General features: G+C 35.5%; 1 protein-coding gene across 1 annotated transcript; it reads right to left on the bottom strand.

Annotated features, from left to right (window-relative positions):
* Window positions 1–10,119: 10,119 nt before the first annotated feature.
* On the bottom strand, window positions 10,120–15,027 carry LOC149029669 (enolase). The gene is made up of 16 exons (XM_089141999.1): window positions 14,857–15,027; window positions 14,481–14,609; window positions 14,169–14,216; window positions 13,973–14,059; window positions 13,787–13,867; window positions 13,600–13,701; window positions 13,356–13,436; window positions 13,189–13,263; window positions 12,754–12,816; window positions 12,553–12,633; window positions 12,099–12,293; window positions 11,964–12,014; window positions 11,545–11,633; window positions 11,416–11,467; window positions 10,844–10,900; window positions 10,120–10,462 (listed from the first exon to the last, which is right to left on the bottom strand). The coding sequence occupies exons 1-16, from the start codon at window positions 14,920–14,922 to the stop codon at window positions 10,382–10,384; spliced, it is 1,338 nt and encodes a 445-aa protein (XP_088998125.1). The 5' UTR covers window positions 14,923–15,027; the 3' UTR covers window positions 10,120–10,381.
* Between the last annotated feature and the right edge of the window lie 3,143 nt (window positions 15,028–18,170).

The following is an 18,170-nucleotide window of genomic DNA, read 5'->3' as shown; positions in this document are numbered from 1 at the left end:
CCGGTAAGGAAAATCGGTGGATTAAGGTTAACATCTATATGACCAAGACCTTCTTGGCTTCTAAACTTCACAGCTGAAGTGTGTCTTTGAAAAAGGTCCATTTAAAGAGATGGGAATGAATGTGCCTGCTCGGAGGGTGGCGTTACTAGGCGGACCTTTTGCTATTTCCTCTCGAAGTTTCATTCACCAAGTTTCAATTAAAAAAAAAAAAAATTTACAAAAAAAAAAAAGAAAAAAGAAATGGCTTTTATGACTAAGACCTTCTTGGCTTCTAAATTTAGGCAGCAAAGGCACAACTTAATTTTCAATATTGCATGCATCATTGCTAATAGGCTCTGGACATCTCAAGACTCAATCACCTCAAGATGACTTCGTTTAAAACACTAAAGAAGTTAAATATTTTGGCATTTGCTGAACCAAAACCAGAGATAATGTGCATTGTGGTTAAGCTTCATCCCTATTGATCTCAACAAGGATTATATATGCTCCAACTTTTCTCTCTTTGTTTTTTAATCCCATCTTTTGCATCTGTCAACAGTGACATGTATATTGGGAATTAGAATGGCTTCAGTCAGAAAGAAGACAGTGGATGAAGCAAGCAAAGGAGCACTAACAATTTCAATGCCGAGCTTCCATTGCTGTCTGATTTAGATTTCAGATGTCAAATGTGACCTCAGTTCTGAAAGAGATTGAGATAAACTATGAGTAGGGTTAGACTTTTAGAAGTCATTTGAATTTTTTTGCCTTCCTGTCCATAAATGAAGTTTGTTCATATTTTTTCTTCATCAACCCACCTTGCCCTTTCAGTCATGCCATGGGAGGTTGGATTTTTGTCATGCAAATTTGTCTCAAAAACTCCCAAATCGCACTGTTGTCTAGCAAGTCTTCCTAACAATATTTCAATATATACAATGTTTTCTAACCAACCCCTCAAACTAAAATGCTAAAGAGAAATAACAAGATATTAATTGAAATTGCTTCTTCTATTACAAAACATTAATTGATCAGCAAAAAATTATTGGGAAAAAAAGTATATATACCAAGCTTCTTCTGTTTTCATCCCAAAATTCTTGCTTAGATTTGTCGTCAAATTCTCTAGCCACATTATGGAAAATCATTTTAGACTTCTCAGTAAGGAAAGATAAATATAAAAGATAGAATATTATATGCATCATTTCGCTCTAGAGGTCTAAGACAAAACAATCTTCTATACCGCTTCCACATTTTCCTAAAGAAGTATGCCTCAAAAAAAGAGAATCATATAATTTAACAACATAAGAGATAATAATTCACTTTATGGTAGTAAGAGAAATTAATATGTTCCTAATTTACTGCATGTCCATTAACTGAGATATCAAAAGAATTATGAAAAACCAATGCCAAAACTATAAAACATTTGCACATGAATCCTTATTTTTGAGACTTGCTTTTCTTCCATTAGTTCGCCTCTAAAAATTGAGATAGATGACTATTGAACTTCTACAAGAGAATGATATTGTTTTGCTCTTTATTGATTAGATTGGTGTCCAATATAGTGTCCCATCGCCCACCGTCCTCTTTAGCGGAACATTTGGTCAAAATACACATCTAAATCTTTCTTTTCGCCCCATTTTCAACACCACTTTTTTTCTTTCTTTCATATGATCTACCTACAATCTTATTACCCAGAAAAAAGTAATAAAAAAAAAAAGAAGGGAAGGTGATAGCTGAACGGACGTGTGAATCTCTTAACTGGACGTTTCTAAATATCTACGATCAGATTTGGTGAACTAAATCTAAATCATCGAACAATATTTTTAATTTTTCTCTTTTATTTATTGGTTAGTTTTGTTAACCTTCTATCACCAGTTGTCATTTAAATGACATTAAATTTAAGTCTTTAATGTTAAATTTCTATCACCGTCTCTTTTATAATCTTAGGTTAATCATCAATGAATTTGTTGTTTTGAAACTTTAACGAACGGTTCAAACTTAATTCAACAAATTTAATGGTAAGATTTCAACGAGTGTTCGGTAAAATCAATCTACACATCCGTTCAGCTACAATTTAGCCGAAAAAAGAAAGGGTTCTACCTACAATCAGGAACAAAAGCCAAAACTAAACCCCTATCACTTCTACCTAATCCACCTAGCTGACAAAACTCTTCTCCTTTAGAATGGAAATCAGTTCCTATTTCTCAATATTAGTCTGTTTCCGGATTTCAAATCCGTCTATTGTCAACGAATTAATATTTCAAAGATGAAAAATAGAATATTTCAAATAAAAAATTTAGGTTCTAAAATGCAAAACATGTGCATTTGCGTGTGTACCTTTACTAGCTATCATAAAAGCATGTATTCCACAAGTATGACAATATTTCCTTTACCTAAAAGCCTTTTTCCACTAAAACTCATAGTTTTTCTCAATTTTTTTTTTTAACAAAAAATAGTAATTATTTTGCCTTCACGACATGCAAGTTAAGTGTTGTTAAAACAACAACTAGAAGACAATTTAATTATGACCAATAGTCATGTAACTTTGCATGTATTATTGACATTGATATAAGATTAAATTCAATTAGTCTCCCTACAAGTTCTCTCTTGCTCTTTGCTTCAACCTCTCATTCTAAATGTAAATTGTGAGAATAAAATGCCAAGGAATTCTAATGATAAATTTTCTAATGCAAACACTGCGACATTGGAGAAAACTAATTTGGTATGTATATGTTGATCATATAATCTTTAGATTAATTTTCATTTCTAAATCATAAAACTATGCTGATCATAGACCCTTAAAATTAATTTTTATGTTTAAATTATAAAATATTTTTAATAATATTAGGTTTGACAAATGAAAAACACGATATGTTTTTCTAAAAGATTTTTAATGCTTGAGATGTTTATTGACTGAGGGAATAGATATGATATGATCTACCTCTAGTTTTTTTGAATCAATTACAACACAAATATGATTTTACACGTCAGTACGCTCGCTCACGGAGTTTTGAGTATATCTCATCCCTTAGGAGAAATCCATTTCAATATATGAAGTTCACTATTTTGGGCACTATTCTCCGTCTAAAGTAGCCTACTTCACCGCAGAATCCACTTTGAAGTAACAATTGATCTCATACAATCCTTAACCTATCTAAAAAAAATCTTTGAATTATAGATAAAAGAAGGAATATATACTATTACATGTAAAAACTCAAATGGACCTTGCCATGTATATTTGCACATGTAATCTTACTATTATATAACAAAGTGCCTTTGAACCCAAATAAAATAAAAAAAATAAAAAATAAAAAATAAAAATAAAAAGAAAAGAAAAGAAAAAGAAAGTGGCATATCAGATAAGATAGTTTCTTCACATGAATTTTTTTTGGCTTTATTTAATTCAACCGCCTTTAGCTAGGGTTTGCACTTGGACATGCATTGAATAAAGAACTTGTCCACCCAATCTGCTTCCCTACACCTCTACAGTCACACTCACATTAGTGAAAATTCACATTCTCAGGGGTTGCCCGTGTTTGATAAAAATAGTGTAGATCTCACATTCATGTGAGTGTGTGACTATATGGGTATAGGGGCAGCTGAGTGGAAAGGATCTAGACTTGTATGTGTTTAGACGATTCAGACTCATACCTTCATTGTAAATGCTCAATTCAACCTCATGAATTAGAATATTATAATCATTTCCAACTGAAAACTAAAAAGAGCCAAATATCTTCGTGTTGGTCAGTTGGTGTAAAGAACAAGTAAAGTGTGAATTGCTTTCTAGACTTGAGTCTTCCCTATAAAGAATCATCAAGATTGAAACATAGTTCCAAGCATCTTTGAAGTGCAAATTGAAAAGGTGAAGCCTCATAGGGCACATTGAGCAATGGTTAGTTCGGTGAAAAGACTCTATGGAGATAGGTTTGAAGGTTGTTGTCAACTGGTGTTCAACGTTGGATTTGTAGAGACTAAAAGAAGAAAGTCTCGTATGCTATTCTGCATTTGTACGGGCAAATCAAGAAGATAGAGAAGGAGGGAAAGAGGCTGGACGGAGTTGCTCTTTTATGGCTCTTGTCAATTGTCCTCGAATTTGTTATGTTCTTAATTTTCGTTTTTCAAGTATACTTAGAAATCTAAGGAAAATTTTTTTTTCTTCTTTTGTTTAATTTACCGAATTGTTGCTTGCTTATATCCCTTTTGTGAAGTGCTAATTAATAAATCTTTGGTTCGGACACTAAGTTTGATCACTTTATAGTGTTCATAGAAGCCAATACGCTTTGGTGATAGGAATGCCATATTTATTATCGTACCAAGAACTTCTGTTTTCTAAATATGATTTGATTTTAGTTTCCCAGTTGTATAGTTTGATACATCATAAATTACTCTCCAGATTTCACAAATGTTGTATAGTTCAATACATCACAAATGTTGATGCAAATTATGATTTTACTCTCCAGATGCCCAAGCCATTACTCTTAGAACACATTGTATTTTGGTTGCCATCAATGACAATACATACAATCTCAGCCAATGGAACAACACATTTTCTCATGCATGTGATGTCCACACTTCTAGCAGCACCAAGAAAGACAAAAAGAAAACTCCAAGAGAGAAAAAAGAAACTATGGTTCCATGAATTTCAGAATTCTTTCCTATTCCTAGTCTATTACGAGATTCTATTTAGATAAGAATTCTATTTTCGATTTTCTTTCGTCTTTATTTATGCTTATGTCTTAGTTCAAGCTAGATTTGGAACGAGTCTTAATTTCTTTAATTATGTCAAGTCCTTTTTAAGTTCAAGATTCTAAATACAAACGAAAGTTCTTGAGTCAATTTTGGAGTTGTTTAACTATTCTATTTGCAACTGAAGTAGCCAGTTTAATTATGTTTGGTTTAGGCCATTTTTCTACCATGTAAAGAATCACATTTGAACATTGTATGTGTGTGAATCCCTGTAACTAGCCTTCTGAGTATCACAAATTTTATGTTGAATAAAGATTGTCCTTTGCTCCAATGTTCTGTAATCTATTTTTATCCAACAACCTTTGGCAAGATGCTAAAATAGGGTTGATGGGGTTCCAATCAATTTTCCGATGAGACACTTGAACCATATCCATATACTATTCTTTCTCGATTGTCAATCGAGAAAAAATCAGTTAACAGAATCTTACTCAGTTCATATGTCTATCATACTTGATTGAATTTGACTTTTTCCATTAATACATCACAGACTTTAGATATGATTTGATTTGGCTGTGTGATCTTCATGTTTTACTAAGCTTTATTCCAACTAAAAAGGGTTTGCCACATGGAATGTGTAAAGACAAAATACTAATACTAGAAGTAAAAGGAATGGAACTCAGAATCTCTCTTCCAATCATCTCTATTTGAGGTCATACTTGAGAAAAGACCTATAATATGCAAGTCTTTCCTCACTGCTTCTCCTAAGGTCATCTTATGCTTACCCCTACATCTTTGAATTCCTTTAATTTGAATTGGAGAACTCCTCTGTATGGGCACATCCTAAGGCCTCCTTTGAATATGACCATGCGATCTTAAACGACTTTCTCAGATCTTATCATGTATCAGACTAACTCCCAAATTAGCTCTTATATGGTTATTGCTTACATTTTAATAGTTTTGCTACAAATCCATCTGAACATCCTCATCTTTGCTACTCTTAGTTTTTATTTTTGGTTTTTACGTGACATTTCTCAACGACCTAGTTCTACTTTGTACGTCACAGCCAGTTGTATGACTGTCCTCTAGAATTCTCCTTTTTAAGTTATAAAGAGTTGGTGTAGGATGTAACCTAGCTAAGTTCTCCTATAGAGTTAAAAATACTAGTCTAAGCTTGATGTAAATCAACCAGGAATATTGGAAGTAACATACATGCATGACTAAACAAGACTTCTAAAGAAAATGAACATAAATTCATGGTTACACATATCTATATGGAACCAATTAAGTAACATAGGAATCCGAATTAGGCAGTATTGAAAGTGTTATGCAAGAATTTTCAAGAATTTGAAAAATGGCACGATTAAGCAATTGTAGTAGAAGCAGCCAACATTCATGTTGGACAGTCATGTTCAACATGAAGAAACTACAACATGCAATAGGTGAAAGGAAAACTAAAGAACAAAAGTAGAAATAAGCAAACACCATCTTGAATTAGGGGATGCAAAATGCTTATCAGTTCTCATGTGTACTGCAAATCTAATCTTCCATGTTTATTGTTAGGAAAAGAAGAAAAGTAGGAAAGTAGTATGCATGGAGGGCGAGGTATAGAAAAATAAGATCATGCAAAGGAAAATTGAGGAGTGGGAATAAAAGAAGAGGGAGAAAGAGTTTTACACAAGACAAGGCTCCATCAAGTTTGTCAAATTCATTCTTCAGCTATGCATGTAGTTTTGCAAAGAGACATTAAAAAAAGGTACATTCCAAAATCATTGATTTTTTTTTTCTCTTGGGGGGCGTGGGGGGCTGTTTGTTGGCTTGGATTGGGGGTGCAGGGATATTAATTGGTGGATAAGGGAGATGAGTCAATTGCAACAACGACAACAACAACCAAAAAAGAGAAGAAAGAAAGACGCTTGTGCCCACATACAATTATAAATTGAAATCGAACCGAATAGAAATAAAAAATAAATAGAAAACACTTGTTACTAATAAAGCACCGTAAGTGGGGTGCACAGGTTGAGAAATTTATCTAGTCCATTTCTGACAAGGAAATGGACCATCCATTTTCTTGTAAACGTATGATATGTGTCCCAACATTACATCAAATGGTTGAAATCCATTTGTAAGTTACACATCAAAGAGTTGTGATTAATTTAAAAAAAAAAGAATGATGTGACTTGTAAAAGAAAATTTTTGATGTGATGTTGAATCACATGTTATACATCTACAAGGAAATGGAGTAGATATTGGTTTGCATAAGTTATGCTTTGACAAAATATGGTTGCCAAAGACTCTTGATCAGTCCAAAAAGGAATAGCATATTGGGAATTTGTGTGGTCAATGTCATATTTAACAACAAGCTACACAAAAAGGAGGGACAAGTATTTCAACATATTAAAGAGAATTAATCAACGTAATCCATTATTTTCTTTAGGTCATTACAAGTTTCATTTTAATTTAATTAGAGTTTATACTTGTTTGTAATAATAATAATGATAATAATAAAATGAGTAAGTAATATTTTGTTGAAGAGTTTTCACTGTTTTGGTCCTAATATTTTAACAATTTTATAAAAATTGAAGGTTTTGTACCGGCAATGCTGCACATAGTTTAGCTTTTTTGTTTTAAGGGTTATGACTAGAGTTGATTGGTTGCTCCAGGTGTAAAAATGATGTTGGATAGAGTCAAAAACTTGATGTTTTGCTATTTGTTGTCTTTTTATGCTTACAATGTGCATAATCTAGATCTATGTTCTGCTTACTTTTGATGCAGTTTAGTAGTATGAGTAGATTGTGCTATTTTAATTATTGACCATTGCAACTATTCTTTCTTTAAAAGAAAAATAAATAAAAATCTTTCTTCTAATGAAGTGAGCTAACAAAACCCTTTTTGAGAGAATTTTTTTTCCACCACTCATTTTAACTTCATATTCTAGCTTATGTTCAAGTTTGTGTAATAGTTCATTGGTTTATTCAGTATGATCGAAATTTCATGTAATCTTGTTATTATTTAGTTTTGCTATTTTTTCTGTAGTCTATACTTTTTTAAAAATCTGAAGTACCGTGCAGTAATTGGAGATCTACCCGTTGAAGATCTTCTCTGTGGATTGCCCAAGTGGATTTATCCTTTAAAACGTTGCTCTCTAGTTTCTTTAGATGATTATGTTCATAGACTGCTACACTTAATTCTGTCATTATCTTAATGTTTCCTTGACATGAAAATGTTCAAATGCTTGTAAATGATAAAACTCTTTACTGTTTGAAATAACAAATTAACGGATTCTATCCAGTTGGGTGCACCCATAAAATGTTTGATTGTTAGCCTCGCACCACAGAGGTTAACCGATGGATGCATCACATAGGGGTTCTAGATGATGCACCGGCCTTAATTTGTACCAAAACCCCAAGCGAGATTTTTGGTGATTTGCTTTATCTCGCCAAATGGATGCATCACATTAGGGTTCTAGATGATGCACTGGAGCCTTCCGCCTCCGCTTCCTCTCCCTTTTTTTCCCAATCTTTTGATCAACATGGGACCCCTGAACCCCACCACTCCAATTCAAAGAAGGCGACATAGAAATCAATTGTTTTTCTTTTCACTTGTTTAAAAGTGCCCTGTAAGTTTAAATTAATTTGAAATTCAAATTCGTGTTAAAATCTGTAATGCAGAGTCCCTTAGATGTCATTATTGGATCCACTAGGATGTATAATATTTCTATAATAATTAAAACATGTGTTATGAATATACCCTCTTCTTCTCTCCTCTTGCCTCTCAATCCCATCACCTTTGCTCCATCCTTATTGGCTCTCATCGGATCTGTTCTTGACCTTGTTTTGGCGGACTCATCGCATCTTATTCATCTCCCGGTTATAACAAGGGAATGGCTTCCGAGAACCAAATCTAGAGACTTTGCCATTGAAGCTCTATGAAATCCTTCGTTTGAGAGTTTGTGGAAACAATCTCAAACCCAAATATTACGCCCTAATTTTAACCATTGCCACAATAGTAAATGTCAGTAATACCTCTGAATGAATATAAGTCCAAATAAACCGAAACTTCGAGTGTTGTAGCACCTTGAAGCTCAAATTTGTGTTAAAATCCAAAGTCCCTTGGATGCCATGTCTTGTTTCGGAGCCTGACTTTCAACACCACTCAATAAATGTATTTAGGTCATGTACTTGTAGTAGTATTTAGGGATGTAACCGGATTGAATTTTGCTTGGATGCGGTAATATCTAAATTAGAATCCAATATCTATTGGATGTATAAATTTATGACTAAATTCAAATTTGTTTAGTTAATCGGACTTTCGGATAATATCCGATCCGAATTCAATGTAATCGGATGGATGAAATATATCTGAATTCGAATGGGTTTTTAAACTCACTAAACTGTTGGGTCCAATTAATATAATGATATATCGGTAGTTTAATACAATTAGTTATTATTAATGAATATTAATAAAAGAATAATAAAATATTCTTTAACATTAAATTTTAATCTGATACGGATAGTCTGTCAAATACCTAATCAAATCGTATAATATCCGATTTGAATTTGAGATATCCATATTTGAATCCAACTATTGATCAATCGGATAATATCCGACGCAAGAAAATCTGCTTATGTATGCCACTGTTTGATGAGTGGTAAAATTCATTTTTCTCCTTGGCGGTCATGGTTCAACTCTCAAATGACAAAGCTCCCTCTAAAGATGTAATCAAAGTCAGGGTCTGAATGAAGAAAAAAAAAAAATTTCTGTATGCCATTGTTTGATCAGGGGTTGCACCTCAACACACCAGCACACGTTCAGGTGATTCAGTCTCATACCTTCGATATAAATGATTAAATGCCCACCTGAACCATTGGATGAGAACAAGTGCAGTTTACCTAATTCTCCACCAACATTTTAAATGTTTCATTCCCTTGCACATCACCAAAAGAGAAATCACCTAAAAACATGTTACATCTACCTAATTCTCCACCAACATTTTAAATGTTTCATTCCCTTGCACATCACCAAAAGAGAAATCACCTAGAAACATGTTACATCTAAACACCTTGGTGATCAGAAACATGTTACATCTAAACACCGGTTCTGTCGAAAAAGACCATCGTTTTATTGTATAAGATGATGAATCCAAATCTCTTTGGGGTCAACGTATAGATAAAATAATTTCCCCCCTTCTTAAAAATAAGAAAAACATAAGTTCGGGGGTTCTTAAGTGGTGTATAACCATTGCAGGAATTGATCTTCAAAATCCATGGCAATATTATAACACACGATGCAAACCCTAGCTGTTGTTTGTTACCATTCGATTCCCATCAAAGTGCAATTAACACATACATAATCTCCTAAAGTGGTTAATGAAGAAAGGACTCACGTCCCATTATAGCTAAGAAAGAGTAGCAAAATAGTGTTAGACAGCCAAAATGATCTCATGATGAACATTTGCAACTCTGAAATTCAATAAAATCCACTCTTAGCATTGAACGTAGATGATGAAAAAGAGCCCGCAATGTATGTATCATTCTACAAAATGGACCTTGGAGGACCTCTCCTCTCTATATAACAGATGGTGAATAGCCTCCTATCAATTATTTCTTTCAAAACACTAGGGATTCCTTACCCAGGATACTATCTTCCAGCAACAGCATTTTTAACAGCAAAAGCTAAATCAGCTTAACAACAGAGTCCATACTCAGAAAGATAAAAACTGCATTTAGTATGGCTCTACTGGTGCACGGAACTTATCTCCTGCATAAACTGCTGCTGCCCCAAGCTCTTCTTCAATCCTAAGAAGCTGCATGCCAGAGAAAACAAAGAGTTCAGCGGCAGCTTCCCCATGAACAAAAGCACAAACTTAAAAGATCTCTTTCATATTTCATGATTGGTTAGTAGATTGTACAACCCACCACAACTAAAAACATAATGTCATCAATCAAGACTATTCACCATGTACCAGGCTACCAGTAACCAGATATCACTTGCTTTGCACTATATTAACGAGTAATGCGACCAATTGAACCATGACGTTACAAAAGAGATTACATTTGGATGGCCCAGATATGCATATGCAAACGCACGTACAAGACATGCAGCAACAAAGCAATATCCAATGTGCATCACCAGAAATCCATTTTTGGAATAAAAGTCGCCAATATGATACTAACTCAAAGCTTACCTGGTTGTATTTAGCAAGGCGCTCTGATCTGCAAGGAGCTCCAGTCTTGATCTGGCCCTGTTCCAAAGCAGCCACAAAGATCAAGATGTCAAGCAAATTTAGGAGTGTCAATGGTATCACATCAAATTGACGAGGGACCAATAAATACATGTGATTCTTGTTCTTTCTTACTTGTATACATAATCATTGGGTTGTAATTGATCATAGCAAATAAAAATCAACATAGGTATTTAGAAGTGACCAAAAATCAGCAAGAGGCCAAAAATCTACAAAATAATCCAGATGATTAGGTCTGAAAACTGACAAATAATTCATGGGACCAGTCTTGAGACTAAATCAGCAGCACCAACCAGTTGATAAACTTTAAGAAATTCAGTTGGTTTTGGTCCACCCTGATATGAACTAACAGTTTAACCAAACAAAACCAACCAGGAGCACCAACCAGTTGATAAACTTTAAGAAACTTATCAGATGAAACCCTAATCTATAGCTCCAATTGCAAAGCACCAACAAAACCAAACTGTAGGAAACAAAAACAATTCAGTTCAAAGAAGAGAGAGAGAGAGACATACTGTTGACAAACCAACTGAAAGATCCGCAATGAAAGTATCCTCAGTTTCACCACTACAGTAACAAAGATACAGAGTCAGCCAGAATGCTTCACAGGAAAAACAAAATACACTACTGATCACATTTCAAACCTTCGGTGGCTTGCCATTACACCCCAGCCAGCTTTTTTAGACATCTTGACAGCTTCAATACTTTCTGTGACAGAACCAATTTGATTAACCTGAAGCAACACAAAATCAAATGCATAGGTTAATAAATTTGTCATAAAGAATGACTCAAAGCCACAGGTATCCTCTAGCAGACTAGCACTACACAGATGATAAAACTACATTTCATTCTGCATGGCAGACATCTCATTCTATCAACTGACACAACAAAGGCCAGATGAAGAATCCAAATATTTGTTCCATACACTACTTCCTGATTACTGCAGGCAACCATATAAATGCATACCAATATGTCCATGTTAACATAGAAAAACAATGATGCACTTGATAACAAAAAATTATTGATGCAACTAGTCAATGCTGAGAAAATGCATTTATAATACCTTCAACAAAAGTGCATTGCATGTCTTCTCCTTGATTGCCTTCTCAACACGCTGCAACAATCATATATAATACAGAAATCAGCAACACAATTATCCTCATTTAGATATTTGAGCATCTAACACATGGCTACGTACCTTGGGATTGGTGACAAGAAGGTCATCCCCAACAATCTGTACTTGTTGGCCAATTTCAGAAGTCATCTTGGCATAATGCTCCCAATCATCCTGGTCAAATGGGTCTTCTATGGATACAATTGGATATTCACTCACAAAGGACTTGTAAACATTTTTCAAACTGTCACCTGATATTTTCTGTGATCCATCATTGTTCTGCATGCAATAAAATCAATCCATTATTGACCACAAATTCCATTATTTTTATTGTCCACATAATCTGATAAATTGCAGCTTAGGATCCATATACTGAATCATATGCTAATTGGGGGGAAAAAACATGGAGGTTGATACTATATCTCAGAGTTTTAGTTCAAACCAACTTAGAATTTGATGGATTCAATAACTTTCCATTGTCAGCTCACTAGGTAGACTTGGTTTTGTTTAGAGATTTAAACATTATGTAATTTGTTACCTCTTCTTTGAAATTCAAATCGTAAGTCTTGCCCTTGTCATCATAGAACTCTGATGCAGCAACATCCATCCCAATCACCACCTGTTCAAAGTTCCAAAATCAACAAACCCGAAATATGCAAGCAGCATATGAAATAAGCGATAAAAAATAAATAAATTATTAAAACTGTACAGAACTATGCAATTGGAAAAGAAGACATACTTTGCCAGTGTATCCAGCTTTTGCTATAGCAGTCTTCAATAATTCTAGACCCTCTTTGTTTTCCTGAGTCAGACAAAACATTTCAACAAAAATTGTTATAGATCGACTTCATTGGTGGCATCAGCCATGTATGGTTCATGTCTTTCTGTAGGGACTACCAACACTTTTAGATTTTTCCAGATGTATCTTTAAGGTTGGGCTGGGAAGACACATGCAACTAGCCCAGTTGATTTGACTGTACAGTCCGCCCCATATCATGATGAAACAAACAACTAAAATTCACACCCCAGACATCATTACCAACTTTGCAACAGATCAATTTAGCAAGCTACATTATTAGCAATTTCAAGGGGGCGAGAATTTTTCCCCTGATTTTACAAAATGCCAGTCCTTTTCACCGACAGAGTAAGAGAAGGAAAAGCACGATTCACAAACCTGAATGTTAGGTGCAAAGCCACCTTCATCACCAACATTAGTGGCATCCTGTCCGTATTTTTTCTTGATCACAGCCTGTTAGAATAAAGCATAAAAACTTCCATGATCAATGAGATCCGGTTTTTCAGTGTACATTCATAAAGAAATCAGAATGACAAAAGATGAACCTTTAAATTATGATAAACTTCTACGCCCATCTTCATTGCTTCCTTGAAAGAAGATGCCCCCACTGGAAGGATCATGAACTCCTATAAAGGGAGAAGAGATCAATTTTTTTTCTTCTTATTAATTATACTTACTGCTATTACATTATACATAAGAAGAGAATAAACAAAAAATGATAATTCACTTAAGAGAAAACAATAGGGAAAAGGTCGCCACCTACTCCAAGGTTTGACAATTTAGTAGTACCTGCATTGCCAGTTTGTTGCCTGCATGAGAACCACCATTGATGACATTGAATGCAGGTACAGGCAAGACTAAGGTTTTGTTCCCAGCAAGATTGGCAATGTGCTGAACGGACATGACAACAGTGAGATGCAGAAGAAACATGACGTATTTCAGAAGGCATAAATAATATTCCAGTGTCAACAAATACCTGGTAGAGTGGGATATTTTTCACACTAGCTCCTGCTTTACAGACAGCAAGTGATACAGCCAATATAGCATTTGCACCAAGCTGAGTGATTGAGAGGAAAAAATAACTTAGCAAATAAGGCGTTAAAATAACAATGAAGATGAGAATTGTTACATCTTGATACAAGAAAACAAGCGTTTATGGAACCTTTTGCTTGCACCAACCCCACTCATTAGTGGTCCCATCTAGCTGTTGAACCATGAAGTTGTCAATTTTGGTCTGTTCTGTTGGATCCTACAAAAGTGTCCGGGAAACAAGAGAAGAAAGAAGAAATATTCAGTCAGGAATTACCACACTGACACGATGCACAAAGGAAAAACAAAAATCAAAGCATAGAGTATACCTTTCCAATCAAAGCAGGTCCGATGATAGCGTTGACATTAGCAACAGCCTGATCAAGAAATGGTCCCGACAAAAATAAGTAAACACATAATCATAGCAGGTAACTTCAGTACTACTAGTTCAGTCTACCAATCCAGTCAAATAAACATCAAGCAAACTGATTAAGAATAGTGCAAGGAATTATGTAGTACAGAACAAGTTTCTTCCTCTATCGGGACTAGGAAATCCATTTTACAGTGAGATCCAAGACTCACCACCTTAGATCTTACTTGTCTGTATATAATAATCGCAACGGGGAACACTGATAACCTACCTTAAGGACACCCTTCCCAAGGTAGTCGGAACCTCCATCCCTCAACTCCAGAGCCTCGTAGATACCTGTGGAAGCACCACTGGGAACAGCAGCCCTAGCCAGAGTTCCATCACTAAGAGTAATATCCACCTGAAATTTTCTTCACATTAGAATCCGTCCAAGCAAATATCAACTCAAATGCCAATCCAATCTCACAACAAAAAGAAGAAAACAAGGGAAAAAAAAGGAAGCGCGATCATAGATCTTCATCCGTAATCTAAACCTAAATCGTAAACCGAATCACTGTATAAATCACAAAGTGAAAGGAAAGAAGAAGATTGAACTTGATGATTGATGATTTCATATACGAAAAGATAAAAAATCGAAATGCGCTTACTTCGACGGTAGGATTTCCACGGCTGTCGAAAATCTGCCTAGCTTTAACGGCTTGAATCGTCACCATTTCTCTTAGGTTCAGTAGCGAAAAGAAAAGCTTCTGCAACTCCAAATGATCTCTTTCTTCTCGTCCTTACAAAGAACTACGGGCAGTAATGGTAGTTGACGGGGGGTATTTATAGGAAAGGTAAAGTTCATCTACCACTCCTGAACTCTTCTCAGCCGTCCGATCAAAAATACGTGGAAGTTTATAAGGGACGGATGGAGAAGTTGAAAAGTGAATCCTGTGATTTCGAAATTTGGAAGCCTTTCACGGAATGCTCCTGCTCGTTAGATCACGACCGTTAGCCGGCAGCTAACGAAGACTTCGGGATACTATATTTCAATTTACCAAAAAAAAGAAAAAATAATGGAATATTCGCGGATGCTAGAAGATGTCCGAACTAGTAACTACCATGGGCCCACCTATATGTTGATGTTTTCCTAAAAAAAACGAAGATATGTTGATTATTCTAAAGGGGTTATCATCGAAGAAATTTTGACAGAAAAATTCTGGAGGAAGCATTGGTTTTATTCTCAGAAATTCGTAAATGTAGTTTCTTGTTCAAAGATACGACTCTATTTTGGAAGATTCGTGTTCAAATTAAAAAGTTCTCTTTGCATCCAAACATAACCAAAAGTTAAAACTTTTTTTTGAATCATGTTTATTTTGGGTCAAGACAAAATGAGTTAAATCATAATTGGGAAAAGCATTCATATAACCTTCATAACTGAGGAGTTCTAATAGAATCAAGGGTAAACCCAACAGACTTCCGACATTTTTAGTTTATATAAGTGCCTGAAACAAGAAAATCCGAAAGGGTATTGTTCTCTCGGTTGAGAAATATGAATTGGATGGAACATGATTTTAATACCACAACAGGTTGGTCCCTCTCACCTATATGGAGATCCTCTCCCTCCAAACTACTCGCGCCACAGTCCTCCCACACTCACATAATTGGGGCTGGATCCCTCCCAATGTCAAGCCTTATGTGAGTGTGGGAGGATAAGGGGACGGGCAGGTTAGGTGGAGAGATTTAGATCCCTCCCACCAGAGGCCCAGTGACATGCCTTAAGTGAGTGTGAGAGGATAGGGTTATGGGCAGCTTGAGTGGAAAGGATATAGATCCCTCCGACCAAAAGTTCAATGTTAGGCTTTATGCGAGTGTGGGAGGATGGGGATACGGGCTTGTTGGGTGGAGAAGATCTAGATCCCCCTCCCCCAACGAGCCAACCATAGTCAATTCCTGTGCCAAGCCTTGTGTGAGTGTGAGAGAATGGAAACACGGCAGGTTAGGGGTAGAGGATTCTAATCCCTCCCACCCCAATGAGCCAACCAAACTCAAACTTTTAAAATTTCACAGGAAATAGTACACTTTTTCTTCCCCTTTGTCTCCATTTAGTTGTACCAAAGTTCTTGATTATTGGGACGACCTACCCTCTTGCAGTCTTGCTCTCCTCAGTTGCATGGCTAGAGAGATTATCACCAATTCATTTCAATTAAGCCACATGGCAAGTACATCTCTTGAGTTCCCATCCTTCATTTTCACACATTCTCCTTTTGGGTTCTGCAGCTACTCCCTTTTTTGAGACTGGCGATCCTTCAGTGAAAGCATCTCCAAACTTCAGTAAAGGACCTCTCTACAGTTTCGTTTCCTCGCTTTGCTAATAACAAATCCACATGGAAAGAAATTTTAAATGAACTCCAAACAACGAAGCCACAATTGAAATTGAGTTAACAACATTCCTCTAATTGGAAATTTCTTGGATGGAGATTTTTCTTTTAATGTTCATTAAAAGAAGTAACTTTATTTGGAACCTTTGAAACAATGTGTTGCATGAATCAGTTTTCGGTTTTAACCTTCATCCTCAGTCCTCTGCCAAAAGAGGCCAAAGCCAAGAAAAGGAATTCTGAAGCCTGCACCAATGAATTGGGCAATCAAACCAAAGGAAGTCAATATGATATATGCGCACAAGTTTCATCCAGCAGCTCTTACAGGCAAAGAGGAGAAAGTTTTGCGTACCAATATCAGTTCTCGCATGCTACTGAATAAAACTTGCACCAGAATCAACCAATATCATGGCATAATATACACACAAATGCTCAGTTTCAAAGGCCATTAGCTTGTTGACAAGGACAATCATTAGCAAATGAATATAGTAGTGTATGCAAATCAGAATATGTATTTTACCCAGAAAGTATAAATAAGGGAAACATGTAAAATTACCTTTTATCCAGAACTTTGTCCAGGACCTTTTCCTTGTAAATGGAGTTACATTCTTCAAGATGCTGCCACTTTGCTCTTCCAACAGACCATACAATAGTAGCTAATTCCTCATCATCTGGGTAGATCCACCGACTAACTTCTCCCTACATTCAGGTACACTGTGACACCTACAAAAAGAATAAAGAAGGTTTTATCATGCATTAAGATTGACAGAATTACAAAAGAACTACGATTTCAATTCTTTCAACTGATGCAGTCCATGAACTGAAGTAAAACAATGGTGAAGACCATGAAGTACCAAACAAACATGTGCATCCATATAAACCCTTGGCATGGCTGATTACCTAACGTTCATCTCCATGACATTGTTTTTAAGAGCAAACCCAAGAATTAGGAACATGCAACAACAAAATGGAGATGGGATAATGAGAAAATATATTCCTAGGACTATTACTTGAACAAAGCAGAGGCAAAGTACACTGAGAATCAGCTCCAGCAAAAACCATTCCTGCCCAATCTGGAGGATTCGGAATCTCCAATGCCAAATCAATCAGAGTGTGGAAAACAGTTTTGTCAAGAAAGAGGTCTACATGCTAAGGGTCCACAGGGTCAGGATGTGAGAGGGTATGGGCAAGGATCCCCACACTGTTGGCAGGGGGATCTTTTTCCCATCCCATATATCAGGAGTCAAATACTTAACCATCAACATTGGAAACACATACACATCCAGATATATTGAGTCTTGACAAGAAAAATGCAGTGCATTGAGACTTACTTGGACCATCATGTGATTCCATAAACCCAGCTTCTGCTTAGAAATGAGAAAATCTGATAAAATAACTGAACAAACATTAACAACCGACAAGATGGATACAATGGGAGTATACGTAGAATCTCAACTAGGAAATTAAATCAGGTAGACATTTTGATGAATATTCCCAATATAAAAACAAGGCAGAGTAACTTGTTGCAAATTGTTAGAGAGATCAACAAAGTGCATTCATATAAATCAGATAATAAACCCACAAGAAAACAACTAATCATCCTA

Source organism: Hakea prostrata, chromosome 1 (genome assembly GCF_041222555.1).
Source record: "Hakea prostrata isolate BN-2017 chromosome 1, UWA_Hpros_2, whole genome shotgun sequence".
Lineage (NCBI taxonomy): Eukaryota > Viridiplantae > Streptophyta > Magnoliopsida > Proteales > Proteaceae > Hakea > Hakea prostrata.
Note: the sequence above shows the minus strand (reverse complement) of the source record. Positions and strands in the feature narration are given on the sequence as shown.